Genomic DNA, 21,193 nt, shown 5'->3' with positions numbered 1-21,193 from the left:
TCTTGTGCTGGACAACAGACACAAAATAATAAATTTGTTCTTTTAAGAAGAAAAATCTGAAGCCAAAGACCTATAAATCCTTCAGAAGTAATGGCACTGTCATGTTAGAAGTGTCATGCCTTTTTGAAGTTTAATCTAGCCTTTACCAATTAAATTGTATTTGACTTGAAAAGTACAGTACCTACCCAAAGAAGGCAGTGGTTACAGAAGTGAGCGGAATACAGAAAAGCAAAGCATATATTTTTTATAATTACTGATCTTGAAAATCAGTAAAAAAAATCAGAAAAAATAGCTACGTATCTTGACATAGGTGACATTCCCCCCAAAAAAGAGGTGTTTTCTAATTTTTTACTGAAATAATAACAGCAGCAGCAGCAACTATTTATTTAAATATACTTAACTAAACAACCAAGCCAGCATGGTGTCGTGGCTTATGTGTTGGAGATCAGGGTTCATTTCCCCAATAAAAATCCACTGGGTGACTTTGAAGAAGGCTCCACCTCTGAAAAGGTAAGAGGAAACCCCCTCTAAACAAATTCTGCCAAGAAGACCCCATGATAGTTCGCCATGGGGTCACCGTAAGTCAGAAATGACTTGAAGGCACACAACAACAGTGTAACAAAGTAATCTTTTCCAGCCCAACTCCTCCAAACCTGATGGAAATATCATTTACCTGGGCTTCAATTGCTGGCAGAGTAGATCTGCTCCTCTCCATGTTGCTGATGACAGGTAAGTAGGCTGGGGCAAGTTATGATCATGAAAATTGTATCTCAATTGTGACTGTGATTGTGAATATGGGACAATTTATGGATGGTAACTGTTCTGTATTCACGATTGCAACTTAAGACTTTATCACACCAACTCTGTTTTTGCCATGATCTCGATAATGAAGAGAAATGCATACATACTAGTTTGGGAGCATTCCATACCATATGTCCCTTTATTAGCCCCTTGCACTCTCTTCCACCCTTGTCCTTAACCCTGACACCCTGTCCTATGCCCTACCCAGCATATCTTTCAAGTGTGTATGTGTGTGTGTGTTTGTTTTTCAATATAATTCCAGAGTTATATTAATGTGTTTTTAAACACAAAACAAAAATTAAAAATTAAAAAGCCCAACTGTTCAGAAATGGTTTAAAAGCCACATGTGATAAAGTTTTTAGTTATAATCGTGACACTATTGCCACAGTCGTAATCCCTTCCCCAAACTATTTTGCTGTGCATCAGTTGCATGTGGAGAAAGAAGTCTATTCTGCTGGTGGAGCATGGGTGAATGACATTTCTATCAGGTTTAGCTGGGTCAGGCTAGGAGAGGTTACTTAGGGGCTAAACATACCAACATTTAACGCCGACCTTGGGGCAGAAACCGGTGTCACGTTGCCCGCCTGACTGCATGACGGGCGTCAAAAGGGCATGTCTTTGGCACAGTGTTTAGATGCGCTGCACCAAAGAAACTCTTAAAAGCCACTACCGTGGTGGCAAGGGCATCTTTTCACCACATTAACTAGGAGCACCATTTTTCCGGCCAATGTCAGGAATAAACTCTTCCAGAACATGGCCACAGAGCCATAAAAAACTATGGGTGCCGGTTGTGAAAGCCTTCATGGTGATGATTTAGTTCTTAATTTGTTCATTCATACCATATCATTTCTTACATATCCATGCACTAACAATCCTAATGCAAATCAATCACTAAAATACAGAATCAAAGGGTGGGCATTGTTCAGTTTGTATGAATAGCTCCTAATAAGGATGGAGAAGTGGGCAAGAAGGAGGAAAAAAGATAACCTGTAACAAAATCTTGCAGTGTGGATTGTTCTTGTTCAGGGTTCCAGCTAGCCCACCATATCCTTTCTCATGATATTACAACCCATTTCCCACTGCTCCCTAGTTTTCTGTTTCTTCTTCCATAGCGAGACAGCATTCTGTCCTCTCTGAACATGGTCAATCCACACTGGACTGTTTTGGGTTCTGCAACTCACCCCCAGTTGCCCTTTCAATTTCTAAAGGGGGGGGGGGTTATTTCTATAAACACTTGGGAACATAGTTGAGATACCTCCAAGGTTCCTGACATCTGTGTATCATCCATTTATGCGGACACTTTGGTTATGCAAAAATCCACACTGAAGGAGCATGTCTACACTGCACAGTTATAATAGTTTGATATTAGTTGAAATGCCAAGGCTCCTTCTTCAAAGGGTTTCTAATTTGGAACTTCCACTGTTACAGTTCACAAGAGTGTGCTAATGCAGATATCTAATCCACCATGCTGCATTTTTCTTCTGCAAGAACCAAATAAAAACATTGTGCTGATCATGACAGAAGATCAACTGGTAAATCATATGATGATACTTTAGGGTCTGATACTTCAAAGGGCTAGAATAACGAGTAAGATATGGATTTTACATTTATTAAGAATCCTTTGTCCTGGCTTTTACTGGAACTATCTGTTCAATGTGACCTTCCTCTTAACCCCTTCCTCTTGGTTGACAAATATATTTGAAACCGAAACAAACAGTGTAATCTGCCCAAACCAGAGTTGCTTCTGTGCACCAGATATTTCTGTTTGAGCTTTCTCTTCTTGACAAGGGGACCAAAGAGGCACTGTTCCTCTAGAGTTTTATCTTATGGATTCATGCCTTTCTTGCTCATTAAGACTGTCCCTCAAGATTACACAGCAAATAGTGCTTTGCTACCAGACTGTGAGAAAAGTCTTCTTGAGTACATAAAAATAAATCCAAGGTTTATATATCATATAATGAGAAGCTTGGATATCTCTACTAACCTCTTTATCTCTGCTGCACATGAGATAATGAAGGCTCAAAAAGAAAAGAAGAGAAAAAATAATGACCAGAACTGAGTTTTTATTAAACATGCTTGATGGTAAGTGCACTGAACACAATGGCTTACTCCCACAGGGAATGGGGCATGGATGAGCGGCATTGGACATGTTTTGCATGGAAAACGTACTGGGTTCAACCTCTGGCTGCGCTAGCTGAAAGTATCTGCTACAGATGATGCAAAAGACATCCTGGAGAGTACCTTGAAGAACTACTGCTGACCAGAGTTGACAATTATAGGCAGGATGGACCAAGAGGCTGACCTAATACAAGGTTGCAAAGGATCTTGTACACCTTTGAGACTGAGGAACTTATCACACAATGGGTTTTGCAGCTCCAATGCAAAGCCACTCCGGGTCTAACCATGCGAATTCACGGTAAAATGTGATTAATTATCACACGTGATTGCTATCTATGGGGGGTCGTTCCAAGCCGGATCCAAAGTCAATCCAAAGTGACTCCTGATGTAGTTGAATTCGGTAACAAGCGAATTCACAAAAATTGTTTCCAAGCTCACTTCGATTTCAATCCGAATTGGTCTGGTGTGGAAGATCACCCCATCCCCCGTCACCCTGCTCCTCCGCATCCCCCTTCACCCTGATCCTGCCCTCCTTGGCAACCTTCGTCCTGCTCCTTCCTCATCCTCATCCCCCTTCACCCCAATCCTTAAAGTGAAGCTGTCATGGGGGTTTTCTTGGAATGTTTCTCCAGAGGGGATTTGCCCTGGGCTTCTTCTCAGTCCCACTGAGCATGCGCAAGGATGCCAATCTGAATTGATGATGTGATACCTTATTTTGCAGTCGCTCTACTTTGCCTTAGGAATGACCACAATTTAACCTTCACGTGTGGTAACTCATCACGTGAATTGCCTTAGATTCAAATTGACTCTGCTTTCCCTTCCTTTGGAATGGCTTTGGGATTGGAGTTCCTATTTCACGTGTGATAAGGGCCTAAGACTGACTGCACTGCAGAAATAATGCAGTTTGATATTGCTTTAACTGCCACGGCCCAATGCTATGGAATCCTGGGGTTTGTAGTTTTGTGAGATGTTTAGCCTTCTCTGTCAGAGAGCTCTAGTACCATAACAAATTACAAACTCCAGGATTCCATAGGAAGGAGCCATGGCAGTTAAAGTGGTGTCAAACTGGATTATTTCTGCAGTACAGATTCAGTCTAAGGTCCAAAACACATTGCAGAAATAATTCAGTTTGACACCACTTTAATTGCCATGGCTCCATCCTATGGAATCCTGGAGTTTGTAATTTGTTATGGTACTAGAGCTCTCTGACAGAGAAGGTTAAATGTCTCACAAAACTACAGCTCCCATAATTCCATAGCATTGGGCCAGGGCAGTTAAAGCAATCTCAGACTGGATTATTTCTGCAGTGTGTTTTGTAGTTTAGTCTACAAAATCCCTTTGCACATTGATATTTCAGACTAACACGGCTATGTCTCTGAATTTTCCAAATTGGATTTAACTTTATACAGTATATACCATGAGTAAGATACTTTTGCAGGGCGGGGCCCACTTTGTAGACTGGGCTAGTGTGGCCAAAGATGTGGCCTTAAGAGAGGAGCTTAGTGGGCTTTTAAGAAACTACATATAATAGATTAAAAATTACTTTCTCATGCATACAGCATATTATTTAAATTTTACAATTAACAAATCCTGCTTGAGTAATTATTATTATAATTAAACCAATAACATCCAAACAATGATAGCTTTATTGGGCCTACAAAAATGCACAATTACACGTTGCAAGCTTTCGAAGTCACATTGGCTTCTTCATTGGGCAAACAGGAGAAAGAAATTGAAGATGTTAGTCATAGGTCTGCATTTTCTGTTTCTGGTCTTATTTCAGATGGTAGTGAGGGCTATCTGCAGGCTGGTACCTTCCCCTATATGGCCAACACGGCCATCCCTAGATGTTTTATGGATTTCAAGATACCGCATTTTAGCCGTCACAGAGGAATCCTATGTTTGGATGTTATTGGATTTGCTATATGGCCAACACAGCTACCTCTAGATGGATTTTTGGATTTAAGGCGAATTCTGAAGTCTATTAAGTCTATTAAGCCCTTTGAGAATCACAAATTGTACAGACTCTACAGCCCATGTCAGCCTTGTCATTAGGTGGAATAAAACAACTGCCTTAGGCAGTAGACAATGAGGTATAGCAGTGACTGCCACATAGGCATTCCTCCTGAGTGTTCTTCACTCAGCTGTTCTGCTCTGTTGGCAAGTGTCACATAGACTGTCTTGCACTCTCTAATAAGCTGGTTTCTATTAGATGCAGTAAGTACTGTACTGAAACAAAGTTCATCTGCTAGTCCAGTTTGCTTCTGTATGGGAAACTGATGGACAGGGGCACCTGGTTCTTTTCTTGTCTGCAGGCAACAAAATGTCTTGGCCTGTCCTGGTCATGATCAGAACTGTAGGCAAGCCTAGACCTAGTAACGGAAGACCATTTTGCTATTGTTGTGTCTTCAAGCCATTTCCAGCTTATGGATTTCTTGGCAAGAATTGGTCAGAGGAAGTTTACCATAGCCTTCCTTTGGGGATTTAAGTATGTGACTTGCCCAAAGTGACCCAGTGAGTTTCTATGGCCAAATGGAGATTTGAATCCTGGCATCCAATGTGCTAGCCCAACACTGAAACCACTGCACCACACTGGTTCTTATTACAGTATTTCCATCTCGCTCATTGAACATGACTCACCCGACTCCTTGTCTCCTTATTTTGATAACTAATCTCCCCAATGTGTTCTTTTACTCTTTGCTATCCAATCTACTCAGAAGCACATCCACACAGAAATACATTATTCTAACAGATTCAGCATAGAACCACTGCTTCCAATGGAGTATACATGCCCACTTGAACATGGACAGGATTTCAGATTTGTTAGAATTATTTTACACATTCTGGAATGGTTATAATGGCCCAAAACAGATGGGTCAAATAAAACGGCTTCTGGCCTTTTCAGGATTTACATGACACATGTCCCCAAAGCACCTGGAAGCTGTGTGGAGGCTGTGCTGAGGTGGCAAGAGCCAGACTAAAAATTAGTGGTTTAAATCCGCTCCTACTGGTGCCCCATGTGGGACAATGGCATCAGCCTGATTCAGGAGCAGGTTGTGCAGTTGCTGTGGTACCAGCATGTTTGGTGCCAGAATGGCCAGAAGCTGCTCCTTTCAGACCATCTGCTTCAGCTCAATGTTAGTTGTTTATAGGATTGTGTATTATTTCTGAAACAGAAATATGTAAGTGTCTATTTATAATAGTTTTAATGTTCCTTTTTGCAACATAGTTGGAAATAAACAACATAACTTGGCACACATATTCTTCCCACTTAAAATATCTATAAAACAGTTTTGCTTCCAATTGTAGGTAGGGAGGAAGCTATAACTTTTAAGAACAGTAACCAAAAATAAAATTAAATGGCATACTTACCACCCTCAAATGCACTAGGAATTTCAATTGTAACTGGAATTTTATTGCTATCGCTGCTCCCTTCTTCATTCGTTCCTGTGACTCTTTGCGACTTTATTTCTGGCTGAACATCAAATATTAAAGTCACTCAAAAGCTGCTGTACAACTACATTTCAGAAAATTTCTATTAAACTGCTTCTATGTAAACAAATGCAGGGAGACATTGATAGAACACTTGCATCTAAATGCTGGGTGGGGCTCAGGCGATTCAGTAATAAAAACCTCAGTTCTGGCTCAGTTAGATTGTTGAGGACACTACGGGTTTACTTTAGCAGTGGTGTTGTATCTCTTGTGTGCCCTGACTTGGCTTATGTCTTCACTTGCCTATGACTGACTTTGGACTGTTTGATTTGATCTTTAAGAATATTCCCACTGGTCTGGCTTGGACTGGTAAAGCCAGATTTGGGTAACTGAAGTAGACATGGGTACTGATTTTCTGCCCTTGAGACCTTTCAGGTATCAGTGGACATATAGACTGCCTCAAATAAACAAAAACTCATTAGGAGTGCCTAGAATTCTACTTCGGGTTTTTTAAAAAACAGTTTTTCTTATGTTATAGAATGTAGGAGCCATGTAAGCTACTTAAAATGTTCCTAGAAGTTTCTAGTGAGGTTATTAATTTTTCTCTTTCTTCTATTGTCATTTTTGACAGAAAAATTGTATTCCTCACATTCTGGAAAACAGCAGGATCCATTATTTTTACTAAACCTCTGTTTTGTGGGTAGATGAAAATATTAGATTTGGTTTGATAAGGATCAATACAGCTGCCTAGATTTTTGGACTCTCCTTGGTGCTGCTGTTGTGAGGATTATTATAGGTGCTCATAGTTCCAAATATGGAATGATTTACACCTCTAAATACATGGCCTAACAAAACAGCATGATCTAGCTTGATGGTTTACGCATGCAGAAATTCAGTGCTTTGTTTCCCCACTTAGTGCTGTTCTGATTACAGAGAGCAAAGCAGTGAGCCTATTAATGAAACACACAAGCCTTATTTATGCCAAATTACCAACCCTTCATGTAAAAACATCTATGGACTAATGCATTATAGAAGTGGAATGAAGGGTAAGAAGATGAGGTTCTTTTTCTGTTCCCACTGTATCATCCAAATTTAGTTGCAAGGTTAGAAAAGATCTCTGGCAGAGATACAGCAGAGCTAAAATAGTTGGGTCATTGATCTGTCTTAGCTATGATGGGTAGGACCTAGATGCAATCTGAGTTATATTTTGAATGGACACATTTGGTCCCACAGAGTTCAGTGGATGTGCTCTAAGTATGATTCATCTGGAATCAATTTTTCTGTGTTTTATTCCCAAAATACCATGTATGTACAGATATCTACCAGTGGTCATAAGTATATGATACTCACCCTCTCCAGTCCTGTTATATTTGTTTCAAAATAGACTAAACAAAAATATCTTTACAAAATATGCTTTCCATCAGCAGTCCTTTTTTGGTTCAAGAACTGTGCTCCCAAAGTACTGCTACCTTTAAAATGGCCAGACACCTTTTTGGAATGTTTGAGCCTGCATGAAGACAGGACATCCAACCCATATACATTAGCCAAAACAGCAATATTAGCCAAATATCACATTACTTACCAGAGGTGGATATTGCATGTATAAACCAGTCAAAAATGTATTTTTTTTGCTTGGAGGGTTCTGGCTAAGTGCAGGAAGAGTGTTCTGGAAGGAACAAAGAATATCAGTTCTGTTCCTTTCAAAGGCTCAGCAGCCACAACGAAAATCCCCTCCTCTCCTTTCCCGCCATATCCTAGAAATGTGAAACTTAGACATTTGAAAACTGGTATAGGTACTAAAACCCTCTCAGAGTTATTTTGCCTTTTGAAAAAAAAAGAAAAAGAAAAAAAAAGATTGACATTTAGTTAATTAAGATCTTTGTCTAGTCTTCAATAAGAAATGCCAGACCTTCCTTAACCAGAAGAGACTAAAGTGGCCACAAGACTTGAAAATTCATTTCTTCACAAGGCTTCTAGGTAGCTCTGTATTATACTTTCCTTTGCAGGGTTTCTTGAAACAATTCAGAGGAAAAGAAAGGTAGGAAAGAAGGAAGGAGAATCCCACTGCAAGGTAAGGCGGGTGAAGGACAGTGAGCAGAGGAAAAAGCTTCAGTGAGCCCTCCATGGAAGATGAAGAAAGAGTGGGGGAGAGGGGAAAAAAGAGTAGAGGAAAAAGCACTGGGATGTCTTCAAACACAGGTAAAATGCTGAAGGATCTATAGTTAGTACTGTTTCTATTATTCTAGGACACAGAATGAGGGAACTCTGGCCATCCAGATATTTTCATCTACATATATATTTTCTATACATACCCTCTCTGTAAGAGATGTGCGTCTAAATTTGGTTGACTGACGCAATGATTGTCTAAGGAACATCTCATCTTTAATGGCATGCAGGCTGAAAATGAATAAAAATGACTGAATTCAATTCTTCAGTGAAAGACTGGCATGTCCACCTCCCACTTCTACAGTTTAATTTTTTAAAAAGAATAACACAGAAATCTAAAGAACTATTTAAAGTTATCTCTAAAAGCCTCCATGTATTCAATGGGTGTTTCTATGTTTTTTAAAACATTTGAAGAGCAGGCTTAAGACCATTATCACAAGTTGCTTTGGGAACCAGAGGAAGCCCTTGGTGCCATTACAGGAGGAATTTCCTGACAATAAGAGCTATTAGACAGTGGAACCACTCCCTTGGCATATGGTGGAGTCTCATTCTTTGGAGGATTTTAAACAGAGGCTGGATGGCCATCTGTCAGAGGTGCTTTAATTATGTATTCCTGAGTGGCATGGGGTTGGATTGGATAGCCCTTGAGGTCTTTTCCAACATGATTCTATGATTTGCTCAAGGATGCAATTATTTGTCATTTTGACAGTCTGTGGTATCCATAGATATCTCCTTCAGCACCTCCAGAGAGACTCACTATGATAAACAGTCTTCAATTACTGTTTTGAATGTTGATTAGATTTTGACCACGTTTCACTAAAATAAATTAATCTTAAAAGTTTTGTTATGGATTTGGTTCATATACACATCTAGTAGCAAAATACCTTTTCTTTAGAATTTCAAACTTCATTTGCCAACTTCGACTGGTATGATACAATTCCTGTTGGAGTCTAAAAGTGAAAGGAAAAAGTGCGTTGGTTTGTTGGTTTGCCCTTTTTTTGTAATTGTGGAATGATCACATCATATACAAATACAGATTAATTCTTGTACATATACCTCTGTGCATGCAGCTTTGCCTGCTCCTCAGCTTTCTTCAGCCTCGTTATCTCATCCTGAAATTCTTTTCTCTCAGTTGCTCTGTCTTTTTCCACTTCAGCCTGAAATACAAAAGACAGCCAGGCATTAATTATCAATGTATTAAAAATACGCAAAAACTTAACTATAATAGTGGGTGTGATGTAAATATTTATCCATTCAGTGAGTTATATGTGAATTTTCTGTACACATGCATTTATACTTTATCTGCTTATAATACTAAAAGTTATAACAGCAAACCAAAATACATCAGAACAATATGATACAACAAAAGAATAACATGTAATGGAAGAGAGTTCATTGATAGAGGGCTGAAAAGAAATTATTTAAAACTTCGAGACCAGGGTTCGATTCTCAGCTTGGCCATGAAACCCATTGGTGACCTTTGGCAAGTCACATGCTCTCAGCCTTAGGGGTAGGCAATGACAAACTGCCTCTGAACAAGTCTTGCCAAGAAAACCCAATGATAAGGTTTCTATAATCCAGAAACAACTTAAAAGGATACAACAACAACAACATATTTTAAAATACATTAACCCCCCCCCCTCCCCAGGTATGGATGTGTGGCCATTTCTGAGTGGTTTTCCTTTAGGGAGGGCGGTGTTTTGGCATTTTTGTCTGCCGGTCTGGCCGCTGAAGGCAGCCAGCCTTGGTGTACTATAATAATGCAGTACCTTATCAGACTCCAATAACAATTCCTTTTCTTTAGCCTCTTTAGCAATGGCTTCTTTGATGGTAGCTACTTTGGCAGCAGCTGCTTGGGCTCCAGCTTCTCTGGCAGCCGCTTCTTTGGCTGCCTTCCCTTTCAGTCTCCTTTTCCTCTTATCTGATTTTTCTTCATCGACTGATGGTACCTGGAGGGAAAAAACAACAATAACAACCAACGAGCTCTGGACATATTGTTTCAGATTTTCAAGAATCACTTCTTGCCATTGGTGGCAAACAAGACATGAACATAGGGGAGCATAGTTCTCTGATTCTCACCCCCAGCAGAAACAATAATAGCATGGATAAAACCTCCAGAATAACTTACAGATCACCTGTATATTAGCAAGCTAGTGAGGTGATAATGAGGCTTTCAAGTGCAGCAGTTCTTTGTGACAGATTGGCACAAGGGAAGTTCCGAGGATGAGGTCAAGTAACAGCTGATAAACTGGATGTTCTATTTTTTGTGTACATATATGTAGAAAAAGGACAATCAAAATGAGCAAGAGGCTGGAGCAACTCCATTAGGAGGAAAGGTTACAATGTAGTTGTTTTTGGAAAAGTCAAAGTATAGTAGAAGTGTACACAATTCCCATGGTGTGGAGAGAGTGGACAGACAGAAACCTCTTCTTGTCTCATAATATTAAAATGTGGACCCTTTGAAAGATGGGGGATTCAGGACTGATAAAACAGAGTGATTCTTTTCAGAGCATGTACTGTAGCTAAACTGAAATTTGTTACTACAGGATGCAGTGATGATCACCAAACGAGGTGGCTTAATTAAATTCATTGAGGAAGGGGTTGTGAATGCCCTCTAGTCAAGCTGCATATCATGCCGTCCAACATTTCACAGATGAAAACTGTGAAATGTGTGGTCAAGCAACATTGGAGTATGGTCAGGATAGTGAAGGCTGTTAATGTAGAAGAGAATACAAGCTAGGAGAGACTGCAGCAGTTTCCTTTTGTCTGAACCTACTGTGAAGGGTAAGCTTTTTCTCCCTCCTGTCTTCTCCCTGCTGTTGACTTAATTGACTGCAAACTATTTTTGCACTTTGAACTCAGTTTGCAGTAACTGAAAGAAGCTGAAAAAAAGTGGGAAAGCAAATTGCTGCCATCTCTCCTAGCTTGTATGTTTTTTCGCCTTCAGTATTATGACCATACCTACTTCAATGTTCCTTGATCACATGTGTCCCAGTTTTCATCTGTGAAATGTTGGATGGTATGCTATTCAGCATGACTAGAGGCCATTGACAGCCCTCCATGAATTTAATTAAGGAGGGGAAGGAAAGAAGTTGGGACAATGTAAAAGCAGCCAAAAAAAGTGGGACAATGGAGCAACTGAGACTGTCGTTGCCAAATCACGGCAGTTGGCAGGTATGATATATATAATTCCTTCAGTAACAGAGACAGTGTGCTCATATATGTCAGATGCTGAAGAATGCAAGATGAAGGTGCTTTTGCGTTTCAGTCTTTCTGTTGGGCATCCTGGAGACATTTGCTTGGCTACTGTGTGTGAACAAAATGGTGAACAAAATGGTCTTTGGTCTGATCAACCATTGCTCCTCTTAGGTTCCTATCTCTTTGTGTACAGTTCCTGGTTAGAAAAAGCCTTTCCTGGGTCAAAAACAGTGCAGGGACTCTCCCATAACAAAATTTCTCCCCATGTTTCCTAGAAATGTGGGGAAGGGCAGCTTTAACAAGTAAAAAAACAACACATAAATTGTTTTTAACTTTTGGGGGTGAGGATACTGGTGGGTCCTACATTCCACTGTGCTTTTTATGGACTGGTTTGAATTTTTTAAAACTGAGATTTCATTTTTATAGTTATTTTATTATTGCTGACTATTGAGTGCTTTTTTGGCGTAATGCTCAAATATATATTAAATAAATAAATAACATCTGTGGGAAACCGCCAGTTGCAGTCGACTTTTCATCTTCTTTAGTAGCTTAATGGCATACAACATAGACATCACATTTCACGCTCCCCAGGTTAATCCTTCCAATGAAGGGAAGTGTAGCATAGCAGACTGACCCAGGATTTCATTCATTTCACAATATTAAGACATCTTAACCTGCCTCCTATCAGCATTTGCTCATAACACAGACAAGAGAATGTTGGAACACCTCTCTCATGCACATGAAAGCTCCCCGAAAGTTTAAAAATCAAGGCACTTATGGATATTTTGATTTTGAGATCTTCATGAACATAGGGATTTTCACTGTGTGAAATAGGTAAGCTATTTATTTATTATTTATAATGGGGCTTATGATTTGTAAGGAAGGGAAGCATTGCTTGAGGTTAAACAAAGTTGTACAAACTATAGATATAAACATGAGTGAGCAACTTTCAGGCAATTAATGACATATCAGATGTTATTTCACATCTTAAAAGTTTATCATTTTCATAAATATATTTTTAAATATAACATGTGTTACACAGACACCTATTTTAAGTAATGCATACAAAATAGGATTTTCATCAGAGCTTCAGTTTCTGTGAAACCCAGGAATTGTATTGTGTTTTCATATCTTTTTATATAAAAATCTTTTTTGTGCAAATAATAGCTCAGATACATTCAAATATGAGGCTTAGAAAACCTTTTGAAATGGCTGCAGGTGCCACCACTCTATCTACCCACAATTCAAGCTACTTCACCAAATCGGTGTCGGAAGATAAATATTGAACAAGGTGTGTGTATGTTCTGCAGTAATTGTATTCTATTTTTTTGTGCTGCATTATGCACTTCATTGTACACCTTGCAGTACACCTCTGAATACTAGCAAAAAATAACCAGATAGTTCTGTTTATCAACTTATTCATATAAAGGGAAAAGAGTACTTTGGACATAATGAGCACTTCAGGGATGGATGTGTCATGGGGATCTCTAAGGTCTTGTCTATTTAGATGCGGCTGTACCATGTTTTTTCTGTATGACACAATAATGAGATGGACTGGTCTACCCTATGTCTTATTTTAAGTCAGGAATTAGTGCTTTGTTTTTTTGTGTGAAAGCTAGTCCCTTTTCAAAGACAAGCAGAGTATAGCACAGATTTTTGACCCCAAACTTTACTATAAATTCTTTGGCCTCAGTCAAAGCTCTGGAAATGTTCTTTTTTGGATTACAAATCCCAGAATCACCTAGCCAGCATGGGCACTCGTTCTCTCTCTCTATCTCTTGGTGTGGGACCCACAAACAATGATGTGGAACTCAGAAACAATAAAACAAAATTAGTTAAAAACATAGCAATGAAATTATAACACAATGAAAACATTGTGATTTTTAAAATCATATACAGTATTAAATAATATAAAGCTATTAAAAAGCACCCCAAATTAAAACTAAACTACCTTCCCCATCCCATAACAAGGCTCACTGCAAGCAATCAGTCTTTAAAAGCATGTTTAAACAAGAAGGTCTTTGCTTGCTGGTGAAAGGAGAACAGGGAGAAGGTCAGCCTAGCCTCCTGGTGAAGGGAATTCCAGTGGGTAGGAGCAACCACTGAGAAGGCTTTCTCCTTTGTCCTCACCAAAAGGACCTGTGATGGTGGCTGGACCAAGAGAAAGGTTTCCTCTGAGGATCTTAAGACTCCGGCAGGTTCGTATAGTGAGATATGATTTTCCAAGCAATTTGGACCAAAGCCCTATAGGGCTTTATAGTCATGACCAGCACTTTGTAGTGTGCCCAGAAACAAACTGGTAGCCCTCAGGTCCCATTTCAGAAAGGTGATCCTTAAGCATACCCTTGTCAATGGTATTGAAAACCGTTGAGAGATCCAGTAGAACCAACAAAGACACACTCCTCCTATCTAGTTCCCTGAGTAAGTCATCCACCAAGGTGACCAAAGCTATCTCTCTCCCATAGCCAAGCCTGGAGCCAGATTGAGATGGATCTAAATAATCAGTTTCATCCAGCATTCCCAGGAGCTGGAAGGTCATATCATGTTGTTCAGGGGATTCTGGGAGTTCTAGTACAAAAGGTAATTTTTCTAAAGCTCTGCTGTCAAACTGCCTTGCTATAAACTGCCTTGGGTCTCACAGCAGGAGAAAAACAGAATAAAATAAACAAATATAAATAGATATATAAACAACAAAAGGGTCATGATTAAGTCTCACTGATATTGAGATAGTATGTTAATTGTGACTTGACAAAATCTTATTAAATTCAATGGGAAATAGGATTATGAAATTTTCACTATATTGGTGCCTGCAGCTGTTAACTGTTCAGTTGTTTCTGGTGTGTAATTTATTTGGGAATTTTTACAGGAATGCCTTCATAAATTTAGCAAACACAGAACTCTGGATAATATATGCATTTTTTTTATCTCATCATACAGACGACAGATATTTTGAAATTATTTACGCATTATAATTGCCAGCTATATTTGTGTCCTTCCTTTTGGAACAGGTTTTAGATCTGGCTAATCTCAGCATGTGTGGCTTTCCCACTGAATGTCACACTTTTCTAAGTATAAGCATGATTAATAAAGGAAGTCAAATACCTCTTGCAGCCAATACAGCATCAAAGAGCCAGGAAAGTTATACATGAATTTAGGCATTAACTTTAGAGTACCTGTATGCTGTTTATCTGCTTATTTAAAAGTCTGAGAGAGGTGTAGGATAAGAATAACTTTTAGTTGAACAGTGTTTTATCAGCTCTAAACTCTGTTTATTTTTTATCAGTTCTAAGTTCTGTTTATCATTGGAAAAAAACGTGCAAATCCTTTTTTATTCTTAAAAAGGCACCCAGCTCATCTGACTATTTGCCAATATTAAGAAAAGGAAGTTACCACACTGATAATGTCTTTGCAAACTACTAGAGCTTGAGAAGCTGAATAAATTAGCCCGAACCTCTGATTTTACTCATTTTTTTTAGCAAAAAGGTGAAAGTAAAACATAAAGACAGAGAATTTGAGAGAGTCTCTATATGAAACCCACTGTGCAGCTAGCGTACATACTTCCTTTGTCCCACTGCCCAGTTTTACAGGTTTTAAAGTTTTTCATATAGGTGTTTTGCATTTGGATGCATCTTGGGTTGAAGTTGTCAGATTTGCCAGATATTTGAATAATCCCAGCCCCCTCTAAAGTGGGTTGAGTCTGAATGTTTACACCTCTGAAGATGTGATTTAAAAATGGATTCAGAAGGATACAATAAAAAAATGCTCCATAGAAAGAAAGGGGAGAGAGGTAAATAACTGTCAATGTGCTGTGGTAACACCTTAGGAAATCCTGTGGGGTGCACCTATCCACCAACAACTTTAAACTTTTTTTTTTGCCTCCATACCTCTTCTGGGTGCTTAGGAGGCATTTGTGCAATGTCTTTGGCCCCCTCTGGGCTGTTTTAGGCCAAGGAAATGGCCTTTCCCCTCTAACACCTGCTTTGGTCAAAAATCCTAGGCTGGGGCAGATATATGGCAAAATTGTCCCCATGCCCTCTGAAGGGCATTTGGGAATTAAAAAAAGTTTTAATCTTTCTTTTTTATTTAAAAAATAGTTTAATTTATTGTATTTATTTATTTAAAGGATTTATATCCTGCCTTTCTCTCACAATGGGATTCAAAGCAGGTTACAATAATTCATAGCACTTTGTGGGAAAGGTGTTGAAGAAATATATTCCAGGATTGTTTCGTGGTTCAGAACTGTTTTGTCGCTCTCCCTCTGAGGGACAGGAATATTAAGAGTTTTTGTGAAGTCTGTTCAGCTATGCTGTAATTTAACAAGCCTGGCAGGAAACAAGTTAGGGAAGGTTGGTGCCAGAGTTTTAAGTGTTACTTTTAAGAAGAAACAATATAATGAAATGCTGAAGGCAGCCATAACTGAGTAGTGGTAGGATGATTTATGGTATATAAAGCTATAGTCTTAGGAGGAAAGGAAGGTTGACTGGGATGCCCAGTGGGTAAATCTACAGCATCTACAGCATTCTCTCTTTATGCTTGCTCATTCAAGGAGATAGCAAATGTGGGAACCCAAGAGATGACTGAAACATTCAGAAAAAGCTTGTGATGCTGCTTTTCAGACACAACATCAGATCTAGATTGTACATCTGAATGCTTCCCAGCATTGTTATTGAGAAGCATACAAGAGTTGACTTAATTGCTTTATTGAACCAAACAAAAATCATTTATATACAACTTTCATCATAAAAGAAACAAGGCACTTTGTAAGGTAAAGTCAATCCAACAAAAACAATAAAACATGCAACATAGTCTCCAGAATTCAGTAAACTAGTGCAATGGACTGGTGCCTGTGAATGTTTCTGAGAGTCAAAATATTTCGCTAACATGTGGAACACCTGCATCATAGCTGCCTGTCACAGGAACGTAGCCAAGGGGGGGGGGTTCTTGGGGTCCGGACCCCCCTCCTATTAGAAAAATGAATGGTGTGTGCTGCTGCGCCGCCACGCTCAAGCCCCATTATAATGGTGGCACTTAGTCTGAACCCCCCCCCCTTTCCTAAAATCCTGGCTACGTCCCTGCCTGCTATATCTCATGATTAGCCATCATGAGTAATAGTTTCTGCTAAACCTATCCTCTATAGACAGGGTTCATTCTGTTTATAAGTAACAAGCGGAACCTGTGTGGAGGTGCTTCTGTCCTGGGATCCAACTAACTAGAGTGTTACTAATGAGAAAACAGAGAGAGAGAAAGAGAGAGAAGATCCTGTTGCCAGGTGATGGAGGTGTAAGCAGAAGGAAAGGTTGAACAAGCACTGTGTTGGAGAAAAAGAAAGACAAGTGTGTGAGACAAAAAGACACAGGAGAGGAGAAGAGAAGGAGGATGGGCTGGAAGATTTCTAAGACTTTTATAAGCTGGCATTCTGGTAACAGCTAAGAGAAAACATAAGTGCAGAAGGTGCCTCTGATAACATTAGGGAATAAAACACCACATACACATAACACATGACCTACATAAAACTAAATCAAGTAAACTAAATCACCTTTAGCATAGTGTCGTCTTGGGCTTCTGTTAATTTTGCTAGAGTATCGTGTGCCTCTTTTAGATCCTTTAAAATAAAGACAAAAGCAATTTTACTGTCTTACAAGAAAAAAATTCTGTAACTGGAAAAGTCCTAGCATTGGAAGACATTAACTTTTCTTGAGTGACAGCACAATGGCCCGTTACAGACAGGTCTAAGAGGCGCTGTCCTTGCGCCGCGATTCCGGACGCACAAGGGGCGGCGCTTCCGGACGCGCCTTGCCCCTCGTGCGTAACCGATACGCCAAGATAGTGGCGCCCTATACAGATGGGCGCTGCCATCTTGATGTAGCGGACGCTCTGCGTCCGCACGTCCCAACCCGGAAGAGACGTCGTGAGTGCGCTCTTTGGCACTTGCGACGTCTCTTCCGGGTTCCTGGAAGGAGCGCGATTTGTGCACTCCTTTTTTGCTCCGTGAGGGAGTCGCGCAGTTTGGCTGCTGCGGCTCCCTCACGGAGCAAACAGCAGCAGCCCAAGATCGCAGCTTTTGGGCGGTCTGTAACAGGCCAATGTTTTCCATGTCTACTTGGTAGCAAATTCCAGTGTGATATAAGGTCCTAGAGCTTCATACTGCAGCCCCAACTACTCACTGTAATGCCAGGGCTGATACTGAGTCAGACTCAGAACTACTTTCAGCACAAATGTTTAGTCTTGAAACCTGGGAAATAATTATTCAGGTCAAGAATGACTTTGAGCAAGAGCAGAGTTTTTTTCTACATACATATTCAGAAGTAAGGGCCAAAGATTTTAAATCAGGGGGAATGATGTTCCAGGCAGGCTTATTCTGATCCTTATTTTATCAGAAGTAATATATTGATTGCTTTTTGTTACTTCTATGTTTCCTTTCTTTTCAATTATCAAAACTACCCATTGAAACACATGTATGCGAATAATGATCAGTCCTTTGAAATGTATTACACTTTACTTTAAAAGCTGTTTCTCATGGATCTGTATTATCACATTAAGTGTTTCTTGGTAGCTATTTTAAATGCATTACCTGAAAAAATGATAAAGATCATTTTTATTGGACTGGAGGGAAGCTAGAAAAAGAATTCAAAATCAAATATTAATTTTAAAAATATATTCTCCTGTTTGTACAGCTTAGTATTCTGCATCATTTAATAGGAGAATCTTTGTGCAAATAAACACAATACTAAGAATGTCTGCAATATTCTAGATACATTACTGTAAATTGCTCAGTTTTAAAGCTTTTATGTATTGGTCGCCCTGGGCAGGCGACTTCTTTGTTGTGTGCCTTTAGGTTTTTTTTCAACTTATGGCAACCCTAAGATAACACAGTTTTCTGGAGCAAGTGTGTACTTGCCTAGAGACATGAGGCCCATGGAAAAATTAGGAAAAAACCATTTTTTGTCCATTTTTTCCTGAATAATGCTAAAAAAAATCATAATTGATTTTCCCTTTTTTCATTTTCTTCTTGTTCCCCCCCCCCGAAAAAAACAAGATAAAAAATGAAAAAAGAAATCACTTTGGAATACAGTATTTTATTTAGCATGAGTCAGGAAACATGGACAAAAATTGTTTTTTTTTTTTTTTTCCTTAATTTTTCTGTGGGTCTTCACATCTCTAAACTTGCCCAAAGTCACCCAGTGGGTTTCCATGACCAGGCAGCGAATTGAATCCTGATCTGCAGAGTTATAGTCCAATGCTCAAACCAGCACAGAACACTGCTCTCAGGTCACTTCTTACTACTTAGTTATCCCCCTGCTTTGTACAAATTGAGTCTCCCTCGTTTGAAATGCTTGGACCAGAAGTGTTTTGGATTTCTTTTTTGTACATATTGGAATTAGATATCTTGGAGGTGGGACCCAGGTCTAAACATTAAATTCCTTTATGTTTCATTTACACCTCATACACATAGCCTGAAGATATTTTTATACATAATACTTTTAATATTTTTTGTGCATGAAACCAAGTTTGTGTACACTAAGCTGTCAGAAAGCAATGGTGTCACAATCTCAGTTACCCATGTGAACAATTTTAGAATATTTCAGCTTCTGGAATTCTGGATAAGGGATACCCAACCTGAACAATAAGCTGCATACAGGTATGTGCAGCTGCAGCACTAAGTTCACTACAGATCTCTGTTTATTTATTTTTGGACACACACAGATTTCCTCCCCAAATTCTTCTTCTCCTGGTTCTTCTCAGTTTCAGGAAAAGTAGTAGGTTCTTTGCTCTTCAAAAGTCTGGTGCTGTGGGGCTGATTAGCTGGACTATATGACAATTAGAGTCCAGAATCCCACTGGTGCATTATACCTGTGTAACTATGCTGGTGGTGGCAGCAGTGACTGTAGGAAAAATGCTGTGAGGGCAGTGGCTCTGAAGGAATGAGCTGAAGGAATTGTTACTGTTGATAATTACCCACAAGTCAACTTTGACCTCTAGAGACCCTGTGAATAAGGCATCTACAAGACACTCTATCCGCAATGACTGCAGACCTAAGACTATGTCTCTTTAAATGAGTCTATCCATCTGAACTGTTGTCTTCCTCTTTTCTTACTGCCTTCTGTCTTTTAGAGCATTGTCATCCTTTCTAATGAGTCCTGTCTTGTCATGATGTGATGTGCCCAAAATATGATAGCCTCAATTTAGTCATTCTGGCTTCTAGGGAGAATTCAGATCTGATTTGTTCCAGGACCCATTTGTTTGTCTTTTTAGCCATCCAAAGAACTCTTCTCCAGCACCACATCTGCAATGAATTGATTTATTTTCTATCAGCTTTCTTCACCAGCCAGTATTCACACCCAGACATAGGCCCGTTACAGACCGCCCAAAAGAGGCGGTCTCAGGCCGCTGCCGATTGCAGTGTGGAGGAGCTGCAGCAGCCAAACCGCGCGACTCCTCCGCGCTGCAAAAAAGGAGTGCGAAAATCGCGCTCCTTCCGGCAACCCGGAAGAGACGTCGCAAGTGCCAAAGCGTGCACTCGCGATGTCTCTTCCGGGTTGGGACGTGCGGACGCAGAGCATCCGCTACGTCAAGATGGCGGCGCCCATCTGTATAGGGTGCCGCTATCTTGACGTATCGGTTATGCGCGAGGGGCAAGGCGCGTCTGGAAGTGCCGCCCCTCACGCGTAATCGCGATGCAAGGACGGCGCCTCTTAGGCCCGTCTGTAATGCGCCATAGTGATGGAAAATATGACTGCATGGACAATTCTTACTGAAGAAATAGACTGGAGAAATTGAGGTTGGAGAGACTGGAAGAGGCTAGAAAAAATTGATTGCTTGAAGATTTTGTTTTTCTTCTATCGTTGTTGTCACATGCCTTCACGTTGACTCTGACTTATGGTGACCCTTTGTAGAGATTTCTTGGCAAGATTTATACATAGGTTTGCCATTGTTTGAGGAAGTGTGACTTGGCTAGTGTCACCCAGCAGGTTCGCATAGCTGAATCAGGATTTGAATCCTGCTCTCCTGGAGTCCCAGTTCAACAATCAAACCACTCCATCACATTAGCTCTCTTCTTTCTCTCACCACCCTAGAAAAAACTAACTACTGTAGTTCACAAATGGGATTCCAGCTAGAGATTCTTACCCACCTTGTTATGTGGAATAATTATGGCTATGCTTGTCCATTAAGAGCAATATTTTGACTTGAAATTATGACTGTCATTAATAAAAAGCCACTGAGTAAATATTTCACAAGCTGGGAACTTTTTGATCACTCCTCTTCTTTGGTAGTGTATTCTGAATGGCAGTCCTGTTTTTCCTATTTCCTCTGAAGCTAATGAATAAGGACCGTCAGGATTAGACCCTCTTTGAAATAACTCATGGCATATGGTACTAAGATTGAGAAAACAGAATACACAAAGAAGCTATAATTTGGCACAGTGTGTGACAGGCTGCAAACAAGTGAGCATGTAAATAGCTGAAGTGATATTGATGTG

The 21,193-nt window shown here is 39.8% G+C and overlaps 1 protein-coding gene across 1 annotated transcript in view; it reads right to left on the bottom strand.

Moving 5' to 3' along the window:
• Positions 1-21,193, bottom strand: part of C6H10orf67 (chromosome 6 C10orf67 homolog) — a 44,134-nt gene that overhangs the window by 4,996 nt on the left and 17,945 nt on the right. The window contains exons 8-14 of the mRNA XM_042472956.1: positions 17,252-17,317; positions 10,287-10,466; positions 9,574-9,674; positions 9,402-9,467; positions 8,664-8,748; positions 7,934-8,017; positions 6,292-6,394 (exon numbers count right to left, since the gene is read on the bottom strand). Coding sequence (XP_042328890.1) covers positions 6,292-6,394; positions 7,934-8,017; positions 8,664-8,748; positions 9,402-9,467; positions 9,574-9,674; positions 10,287-10,466; positions 17,252-17,317 — 685 coding nt within the window. The remainder of the gene's footprint in view (positions 1-6,291; positions 6,395-7,933; positions 8,018-8,663; positions 8,749-9,401; positions 9,468-9,573; positions 9,675-10,286; positions 10,467-17,251; positions 17,318-21,193) is intronic.

This window comes from Sceloporus undulatus, chromosome 6 (genome assembly GCF_019175285.1).
Source record: "Sceloporus undulatus isolate JIND9_A2432 ecotype Alabama chromosome 6, SceUnd_v1.1, whole genome shotgun sequence".
In the NCBI taxonomy this organism is placed as follows: domain Eukaryota; kingdom Metazoa; phylum Chordata; class Lepidosauria; order Squamata; family Phrynosomatidae; genus Sceloporus; species Sceloporus undulatus.
Note: the sequence above shows the minus strand (reverse complement) of the source record. Positions and strands in the feature narration are given on the sequence as shown.